The following is a 10,257-nucleotide window of genomic DNA, read 5'->3' as shown; positions in this document are numbered from 1 at the left end:
GGGCGACCTGGGGGCGGTCGCCCCTGGTTAAATTTTTTTTTAAAAAAAAATATATATATTTTTTTGGTTGAATTGTTTATTGCCCCAGGTAACAAAATTTTGTTTTTTTAAAAAAAATAATAAAAAAAGTAAAAAACTCCTCCGGCCGTTTCGGTTTCACATTAAAAAAAAAAAAAAAAAAGTCAAGAAATTTAATGTTTATTTATCAATATTTGGCATTTTGTTTATCTTATTCTAAAACAATATTGTTGTTGTTGTTGTTTTTTTTTTTTTTTGGTGCGTTTTATATAGTACTTTGGAATTTTTTTAAGCATCAACAAGTTTCAGAAGATTATTACCAATCTTAGATTTGTTCTTTTTATTAATTCATTTTAGGCTAATAACTATCGGAATATGCTAATAATTTTATTATAATATCATTAGAGTATGAGAAGTAAACAATTATTAAAACAACACTTCGTAGCAAAATGAAAGATAAATTTCTTAAAGATAATTTACTTGTCTACATTGAAAGAGGAATTACTGAAAGCTTCGATTCAGATTTAATACTTAATGATTTTGTTTCTCTAAGACTACATAGAATACAATTTTAGGCACTTTGTATTTTGTATTTTCCTTTACTTTTGTACTAGTGCCTACATGGTAACTAATATATCAATTTAGCATATAAATATGCTTTTTGTGATACATATATTGTGGTATAATTTTTTTTTATTATTGTATTTACCATATTATAATAAAAATATAATATATAAAGAGAAAAAAAATTATTTATCATTATATTTTATTATTTTATTGACGCCCCCGGTAAAATCAACTCCTGGATCCGCCACTGCATAAGAAGGTCCCTGTGCTTGTGCATAATGGCAAACCATTAGCAGAGTCACTTGTAATTCTTGAATATAGTGAGGAGACCTAGAAACAAACTCCCTTATTGCCTGAAGATCCTTACGAACGAGCCACCGCACGCTTCTGGGCAAAATTTGGAGACGATAAGGTAAAGTAACCACTCTTATATAGCCAGAATTATGTCCTGTTCCTGACTTCCTGAAATAATCTCAGTGAATTGCATGTAATACAAGAAGTCCGTAGGGCTCACCTATTTTGGGCAGTTCGAAGTGGGAGCCTAGCTACTTGCTCAAGAATAAGTAGGTCCCATACATGATATATATGGAGTTATATCTAAATTACGTATATAAATTATGGAATTAAGATTCGAACTCAAATTCTTTAACTTTGATACCATATTAAATCATCATTTGTTTCAAAAGTTTAAGTTGTTAAAAAAATAAATAAATTTAATCATTTAATTAATATTTTAACAAAGTTACTTGAGAAAAAGTAAATCATGCATCTACCGTAAAACTATTTAAATTGTATGCAATTCGGACCGTGAATTTAATTTAGAGATCCCGATCCTGATAACTAGCAACTACTCTGTATTATGTTCAACTATAAACCTGAATTTGTTAATTTTCAGAAAGTTGAAACTGCTTACTCTTCCAGCCAAGGAGTTCTGGCAATGGTGATACTTGTTAACATGACGATATGTTGTGTGTTGCTGTAGGTTGTGCCTTCCATATGGAATGTTTTTATCAAGCAAGGGAAGGAGCAAGAGGAAGCAATGGTCACAGCCCAGGGGAACTTGAAATATTTGGAAGAAGAACTGAGAGGGAAGAAGTTCTTCAGTGGAGAGAAAATTGGATTTGTAGATATTGCATTTGGTTGGCTTGCTAATTTGGTCAGTGTGTTAGAGGAGTTAAAGGGCTTGACATTGATAGAACATGAAAAGCATCCATTGTTGTTAGCATGGATTCAGAATTTCATGGATGCCCCAATAATCAAAGAAAACTGGCCACCTCGAGACAAACTGATCACCAAATTCCATGCTCTTCTTGAAGCCTACATTTCAAAAGAGGCAGCAGAGAAATGAGATGGCTTGCAAAGCCTTCTCTTGATCTCCAACTTCAAATGATAGCAGAGCAATTGAAATGTTGGAGTTGCTTTACAACTGTTTGCTTGTTAGTTGAAACATTAACATGTTTGCGAATAAAGGGTTTATTGTAATTGTTTATTCTGATCATAAGGAAACAAGTCCGACCATGAAATTTTTATTTTTATTTTTAATTTTTTCTTTTCTGATTATTAATGTCGGATTGATTGGGTTCGGTCATCGAAAATCACCCCCTAACCAATCGATCGAGGAAGTGTTGTCGAACTATACCAAAACCAGCAAGTGTTGATCAATTATGTCAGTTTGGGCACCAAAGTAAACAATTTTGTTAAATCACCGGTTATCCTAAAAGCTTAAGCTAATTGGAAAAAGTAAATATAAGCATTTAATCATTACTTTAACACTCTTCCTCATGTGTGGAATCAAACTTTATTTTAATAGAGACCCAATACGTGAAATATTTAATTTAAATGAGAGTGATTGGACAGAGTCAAGATTCAATCTCATGACCTTTAGCTTTGATACTATGTTAAATTACCAATTATTCAAAAAACTTAAATTTATATGAAAATGTAAATTTAATCATTTAACCATTTCTTTAACAAATTTGATATAACAAAGACGAACAAAAAAGAACAATTCAATAAGTGTGTAAAGTACCTTTCAATAAGTAAGGGAAGAGAAAGTGATAATGCTAGAGCTGAATAAAAGAGGATGGTTATAAGTGTAGAAAAAGAAATGAGCATTGTACCACTTCGGCCAAAGAGCAGGAGATGGACTTGTTTCCTTATGGTCAGAATGAACAATTACAATAAACCCTTTATTCGCAAACATGTTAATGTTTCAACTAAGAAGCAAACACTAGTAAAGCAACTCCAACATTTCAATTGCTCTGCTATCATTTGAAGTTGGAGATCAAGAACTCATTTCTTTGCGGCCTCTTTTGAACTGTAGAATTCAATACGAGCACGGTATTTGGTGATCAGCTTGTCTCGAGGTGGCCAGCTTTCTTTGATTATTGGAGCATCAATGAAGTTCTGAATCCATGCTAACAACAATGGATACTTTTCATGTTCTATCAATGTCAAGCCCTGTATCTCCTCAAATACACTAACCAAATTAGCAACCCAACCAAATGCAAGATCTAAAAATCCAATTTTCTCTCCACTGAAGAACTTCTTCCCTCTCAGCTCTTCTTCCAAATATTTCAAGTCCCCCTGGGCTCTGGCGATTGCTTCCTCTTGCTCTTTCCCTTGCTTGATAAAAACATTGAATACGGAAGGCATAAGCTACAGCAACACACAACATATCCTCATATTAACAAGCATCAATATTGAAAATTAAGAAATTCAGGTTTATAGGTGAACATAATACAGAGTAGTTCATAGTTATCAGGAAAACAGGATCGAGATCTCTAAAATTTGCTGCGAAAAAAATATAAAATAAAAAAAATCGCTGCTATATATAGAGTGGTTACTTTACCTGATCATCTCCAAATCTTGCCCAGAAGCGTGCGGTGGATCGTTCATAAGGATCTTCAGGAAATAAGGGAGTCTGCTTCCAGGTCTCTTCAATATATTCAAGAATTACAAGCGACTCTGCTAATGGTTTTCCATTATGCACAAGCACCGGAACCTTCTTATGGATGGGATTATAGTGGAGAAGCAAAGAGCTCTTCTCGGAGAGATCTTCATATATGGTATCATATGGAACGCCCTTTAGTTGAAGCGCCCAAACGACCCTTAAAGCAAATGGACCTGCCCAGTTCCTAAAAAGCTTCACTTCTTCTGCCATGGTGATTGATGAGTTTAGTTGATGGCTGCCCAGGTCTTTATAAATAACATTATTAAGGAATTTTGGATAATATCCGTATATTCTCCTCTATTTGGACGAGGGGTGCAAGTGCTAATTTGTGATAGTTTAGAAATACATGTTGACAAGTAATGGCTCATATTGGTCAAGGATGACATTTGAAGTATACTCTCTCAATTTAATGTCTGCACGGAATGAAGAACTTTCCGCCCTCGCTTTTGGACTTTTGGTTTATTCTTCCTACATTTCTAGACAAATTTATTGCATGCCTTCTCTTTGAAAATTAGCCATCCTTGTTGCTTATTTAAGACATCCGGTCATTGTCCCTAATATTTAGTCCAATCGGCTGGAATCACGCCTAATAAAGTAGAGGTTATTAGTTCGAATCTCTCTTTCCCTCTTATGCGGGCATGTAAAAAAAAAAAAAAAAAAAAAGACAAAAAAGACAAAAAACAAAGACATCCGGTTATTGTTGTAAAGCTGAGAGGAAAAGGAAGCAACTTGTACCGGAAAATTGAGAGTCCTAGAAAGTGAGAAGGAAATTAGGTGTATTTGGGGTCTTGGGTTTGTGAGTGTTTTAAAACTCTTTTGTGTTCTCCTCTTTTGAATTAGTGAAATCTCTCTCTACTGTTGCACTCTAGATGTAAGCAAATTTTCGAACTATGTAAATCTTGTATTCTTGTTGTCTTTTGTTTATTTTTCTTTTAAACGATATATCACATTTGTTCCGCTTGAGTGATTATGTGAGAGATTTGTGACCTTTCACACAACAATACATTGATGTAATTTTTAGTTGAAGAAAACATTACAAATTAAGTGTTAAATTGATAAAAATACGTGTACTTTTCCTATTTATTAGAAAGAAAAAATATAAAATTAGTTAATTTGATTTACCTAATTTGCAATTAATTCATTGTAGTATCAAAAAGTAAAAATATAACATTACTTAAAAAAAACATATGTTTCTCGTATGCTAAGAAACACTTTATTAAATTTATTTGTAAAAATTAGCGACACAGTTTTGGACAACCCAATGCTTGGGGTTCTAAATAGCCAATTGGATTTTTAAATAGCCAATGATTGGCAAAAAAAAAAAAAAATGTTAATACAAAAATTTTTTATAACATGACGTGACATAATATTGTTAAATTTTTAAAAAATTAAATTTAACTTATTTTCGATTGTGTTATTTCACAACATATTGTATCTCCTTACCATAGAAAAAAAACGCCGCCCTATAAAACAAGAACTCATGAAGTCAACCCTACTCCAACCACTACAAACAGCAACTCATAATTAATAAATACATAAAACAAACATATTACTTATGTGTATGTACACACACATGTAAGCGTGCTTGTACAAAAAAGAAATCAACAATATATATATATATTTCTAATTTTGCTAATAGAAACATTAAAAAAGATTCAGCCGTAAAACCTAAAACTTTTGGTTGTTGTTGTTATTAAAAAAAAAAAAAGTTGTGTAAGCTTCAGATTCACGTAATATATGGACTTATGAGTGATGCTATGCTCGTTCCTATTTCTCTATATTAATTTTTCAATACTTATAGGTAATTTTTAAAACTATCATTAACTTAAAATTTAACTCTTAACTAATTTATTGGGTTTAGTTTAAAGATTAAAACTTATATTAAGGATCAATAGTTTAATTAAGAAACATAGCGCAATGAATTTTGTTATTTGTTTAAACTAAGTAATGATTAATTTATAAATAGTGGAAAATATAGGTATTTTCGTTGCATGTGTTTTATAAGTAGTAGCGTCAAATGAAAAATTAAACATTTTTTTTCTTTCCGCTTGTTTTAAAAGTTGGGGTATTACAAATATGATACTTTTTAAAGGGAGGTTCACTTTGTTGATGTGGCAATATTTAGATGAGGTGGCATATATGTTACGGTGTAACGATGACGTGCCCAATCCAACATGGTATTTGGCCACGTGTCAAAGATAAGCCATCATCCGGGACATATGTCGATTGTCTATTGGTGATAACATGGGCACACTGATTATCCTCATCAACAACAATTGCGCTTCCACACGCAGGCAAAACTTGGAACTGTAAAAGCATCCGGTAGCATTCCCACCATTCTAGACCTGGAATAAATTTCCAGAGCCTCCTACCAATACCCGTTTGAACTATACCCAGAAATCAGACTATTCCACTTCCACGACACAAGATCCCTGTTAGGCATTTCCTCGAACACGTTTCGCGCTTTGACTAAATCACCGAACCTAGCGTACATATCTACTAATGCATTCGTGATATACTTATCCGACCCCAAATTAACCCATTTCCAGAACATGCTCGTGAATTTGCTTACCCATCTGTATAGGGTGGTGAGATGCATTGAATCACTACTAGTGCATCATATCTCAATTATTAGAGATCAGATTGGTGTGGTGTGGTAGGATTCTATTTGATTTAATCAGAAAAAAAAAAAAAAAAAAACATTTCATGGTCGGACTTGTTTCCTTATGGTCAGAATAAACCATGACAATAAACCCTTTATTCGCAAACATGTTTCAACTAACAAGTAAACAATACTTGTAAAGCACATTAGGGAAAAAAAAAAATACACACACATGTAAAGCAACTACAACATTTCAATTGCTCTGCTATCATTTGAAGTTGGAGATCAAGAGAAGGCCTTGCAAGCCATCTCATTTCTCTGCGGCCTCTTTTGGAATGAAGGATCCAAGAAGAGCTTGGTATTTGGTGATCAGTTTGTCTCGAGGTGGCCAGCTTTCCTTGATTATTGGATCATCCATGAAGTTCTGAATCCATGCTAATAACAATGGATACTTTTCATGATCTATCAATGTCAAGCCCTGTATCTCCTCAAATACACTAACCAAATTAGCAACCCAACCAAATGCAAGATCTAAAAATCCAATTTTCTCTCCGCTGAAAAACTTTTTCCCTCTCAGCTCTTCTTCCAGATATTTCAAGTTCCCATGGGCTGTGACGATTGCTTCCTCTCGCTCCTTCCCTTGCTTGATAAAAACACCGAATACGGAAGGCAAAACCTACAGCAACACACAACATATCCTCACATTAAAAAGTATCAACTCCTTGGCTGGAAGAGTAATTAGTGTCAAATTTTTGAAAATTAACAAATTTGGGTTTATAGGTGAACATAATACAGAGTAGTTCATAGTTATCAGGAAAACAGGATCAAGATCTCTAAAATTTGCTGAGAAAAAAAAAATTGCTGCTATATAAAGAGTGGTTACTTTACCTGATCATCTCCAAATCTTGCCCAGAAGCGTGCGGTGGCTCGTTCATAAGGATCTTCAGGAAATAAAGGAGTCTGCTTCCAGGTCTCCTCAATATATTCAAGAATTACAAGCGACTCTGCTAATGGTTTTCCATTATGCACAAGCACCGGAACCTTCTTATGGATAGGATTATAGTGCAGAAGCAAAGAGCTCTTCTCGGAGAGATCTTCGTATATGTTCTCGTAAGGTACGCCCTTGAATTGGAGCGCCCAAACGACCCTGAAAGCAAACGGACTTGACCATGTCCTAAACACCTTCACTTCTTCTCCCATGGTGAGTTGATTTGTCAACTATGGTTGCCCAGGTCTTTATAAAGGAATTTGGATAATATCCCCATATTTTCCTCTATTTGTACGAGGGGTACAAGTGGAAGGACATTATGTAATTTTCAGTTTGAGAAAACATTACAAATTAAGTGTTAAATTGATAAAAATACGTCTACATTTTCCTATTTATTAGAAGGAAAAAATGCAAAATTAGTCGATGCTATTTACCTGATTTGCAATTAGCTTACAATATGCCAAAAATAAAATTTATCATGTACAGTCAAATTATGTTAGTTGATTTAACAAATTCTGTTAGTGTAACACATTATAACTAATAAAATTATGATACGTGTTTATTTAAGTCAGTGTCACACTTTCAAAATCTAAGGACAAAATTTAAGTGTACCTAGGGTTTGTAAGTAAGAGATAGTGTTAGGCTTAGGGTCAGGACTCAAAAATGGGATATGATAAGGGGAAACGCAAAATTTTCTCGAAGTGCAAGGAATGGTTTAGAAAAACAATTAGAATTCTATATTAATATTTTATCAGAGGCGCGTTGTTATCCTTTAATCTAAGCTCTGATGAAATTATTCAAAAAATATGTGTTTCTCACATGTTAAAAGAATTTGGCAATTGATTAGACTGGTTTGTAAAAATTAACTACAAATTTCAGTGTATTTCAATTGGCTGATTGCCATTTTTTAATTATCACATCTTTTATAAAATTTTTAAAAAATAGGAAAAAAACTTTTTTTTTTTTTTTTTTTTTTTAAAGAAAGCCACTTACAAACGGCCATTTTTTTAAAAAAAAAAACCTACGAAGTTTAAAGGATGATAAAGTAATACATCAAACTATTAAATTGTGCCAAAAATGTCACTTTATTATTATATTACTATAATACCCTTATTCTGTAAAAAAAACTAAACTAAACAATTTTTTAAACAAAGATAAAAAAAACCCCAACAGGTGGATAAATACTAAAAAAAAAAAAAGGGGGCGGGATAAATAAAAAATTAGTCGATGTAGTTGGCTTAAATTACAAATCGCTCATATGATATAAAAAATAGGAATAAAAGTAAAATCAAACCATATGGTTGGCCTAAATTACAAATCGCTCCATGTCACATGAAAGTGAACTCAGAGGTCTCTCGAATATGCCAAAAAAATAATTTAGTCCCTAAAAACAAATTCTATTAAAACATTTGATGAATTTTGTTAGATATCACATCAACGCCATAAATCGCGATACATGTAAAAAAGTATAAATATATGAAACTAAAAAAAAAAAAATTATTTCAATTTTTAAGAGAATAATGGTATTGTAGGAATATAATAAAAAATTGGCTTTTTTATTTTTTGGACATGGCCACACAATAGGGAGACGGGGGATTCAAGCTAGTCTCAACCTATTAAACTACCATTTGAGGACAAAAAATAATTTTTTTTAACACATTTTAATAGTTTGATGTATCACTTTAACCAACTTTAAACTTTATGGAGCTATTTAAAAAACTGTTATTAGTTTAGGATTGTTTTAAAAAATATTTTTTTCCTAAAAATTAATAAGACTTTGTAACAATTAGGGAAGTTGCTCAGTCAGACGTGTTTTTGTATTTATTGCAAGAAACAGTTTTGGGCAGCGCAATGATTGGGTTTTTAAATAGCCAATTGGGGTTTTAAATAGCCAATGATTGCCAACAAACCAATAACTTAAACACCAATTATCAGATTAAATATAGTAGAAAGGGGAGAAGAATGATGTAATGCAAAACCAAATATCTTCAACAATATCATCAACTATCATCAATACAAACACACAGCTTCTAAAGAAATATAATGCAATAATTAACATCATCTAACTATATTACCCAAACCTGACTATACGAGCTCTTTGCCCGACATCTTCAACCCAACAAAATGGTCAATCCAACGGTCCATCATACCTGTTAATCTACAAAACATCGGGATGTTTCACAATTGAAAGAGTAATTGTATAATTTACGGCTTAGCAAGTAAATTATCAAGGAACTTGTTATGCAATGAGCCTTAAGTAACAAAACATATTCCTTAAACTTGGGTAACCAAGAACGTCATGGGTTTTGCAAAAGTAATAAATGTTGCCTTTGTTCACACTAGGCCTGAGCGTCGGTCGGTAATATCGGTTTCGGTAGAAAAATTTTATTTTTGCCTTTTGAACCGACAATATCGGTTATTTCACCGACTTATTACACCAAATTTTATTTTATTTCGCATTTCGAACCGAATGGAAGTCGGTAAAGTCAATGTCGGTTGGAAGTCAGTAAAGTCGGTGTCGATAATGTCGGTATGTGGAAAAGTGGCAAATTTGTCGGTAAAGTTGGTTGGTAAAGTCGGTTCAGTTAAAAAACCTCTTCCGCCTACCGAACCGAAAAATTCGGAATAAAAAAAATCATGCCACCTATTGTCCGCCATCTAGTCAGTAACGGTCGGTGTCGGTCAAAAGTCAGTCGGAAGTCGGTTAGTCAGTAATTTGCTTAGCCCTAGTTCACACGACATATTTTTAATTATCATAAATCGGCTCATAACATAATTTATTTAAATAAACATGTATAAATATCTCATCATTTATAAGGAGAAATTTTTGCATTTGTATATTAAGAGAGTTTATCCATTCAGTAAGCATTTACTTACTTCATGTCACTGCAAACCATACCCTAATATTAGACATATTGCACACTAGAAACCTTAGTCTTACACATGAAATCCTAATCATACATTAAAATCCTAATTATACCCTTACTGTTAGCATTGAACGTTTGATTCCCCGATGAACTATCGTTCCGTCCTATGTGAAAACAAACATTTTTGTGAAACTCTACTTTAATAATTGTTAAGTAAACACAAGTTAGATAAATTTTCATCAAAGGTAAAAGGGAGCTCACA

At 32.8% G+C, this 10,257-nt stretch overlaps 2 protein-coding genes and 1 pseudogene across 2 annotated transcripts; 1 reads left to right on the top strand and 2 right to left on the bottom strand.

The window, feature by feature from the left end:
- The first annotated feature begins 814 nt into the window (after window positions 1-814).
- LOC132186644 (probable glutathione S-transferase) lies at window positions 815-2,051 on the top strand (annotated as a pseudogene).
- A 604-nt stretch (window positions 2,052-2,655) lies between these two features.
- On the bottom strand, window positions 2,656-3,866 carry LOC132187681 (glutathione transferase GST 23-like). Its single transcript, XM_059602072.1, has 2 exons — window positions 3,437-3,866; window positions 2,656-3,243 (listed from the first exon to the last, which is right to left on the bottom strand). Exons 1-2 carry the CDS (start codon window positions 3,746-3,748, stop codon window positions 2,878-2,880), a joined length of 678 nt encoding a protein of 225 aa, XP_059458055.1. The 5' UTR covers window positions 3,749-3,866; the 3' UTR covers window positions 2,656-2,877.
- A 2,402-nt stretch (window positions 3,867-6,268) lies between these two features.
- On the bottom strand, window positions 6,269-7,382 carry LOC132187513 (probable glutathione S-transferase). Its single transcript, XM_059601850.1, has 2 exons — window positions 7,029-7,382; window positions 6,269-6,816 (listed from the first exon to the last, which is right to left on the bottom strand). Exons 1-2 carry the CDS (start codon window positions 7,338-7,340, stop codon window positions 6,451-6,453), a joined length of 678 nt encoding a protein of 225 aa, XP_059457833.1. The 5' UTR covers window positions 7,341-7,382; the 3' UTR covers window positions 6,269-6,450.
- Between the last annotated feature and the right edge of the window lie 2,875 nt (window positions 7,383-10,257).

Source organism: Corylus avellana, chromosome ca7 (assembly GCF_901000735.1).
Source record: "Corylus avellana chromosome ca7, CavTom2PMs-1.0".
Lineage (NCBI taxonomy): Eukaryota > Viridiplantae > Streptophyta > Magnoliopsida > Fagales > Betulaceae > Corylus > Corylus avellana.
The sequence above is the reverse complement of the archived record's forward strand: the minus strand, read 5'-3'. Positions and strand labels throughout refer to the sequence as shown.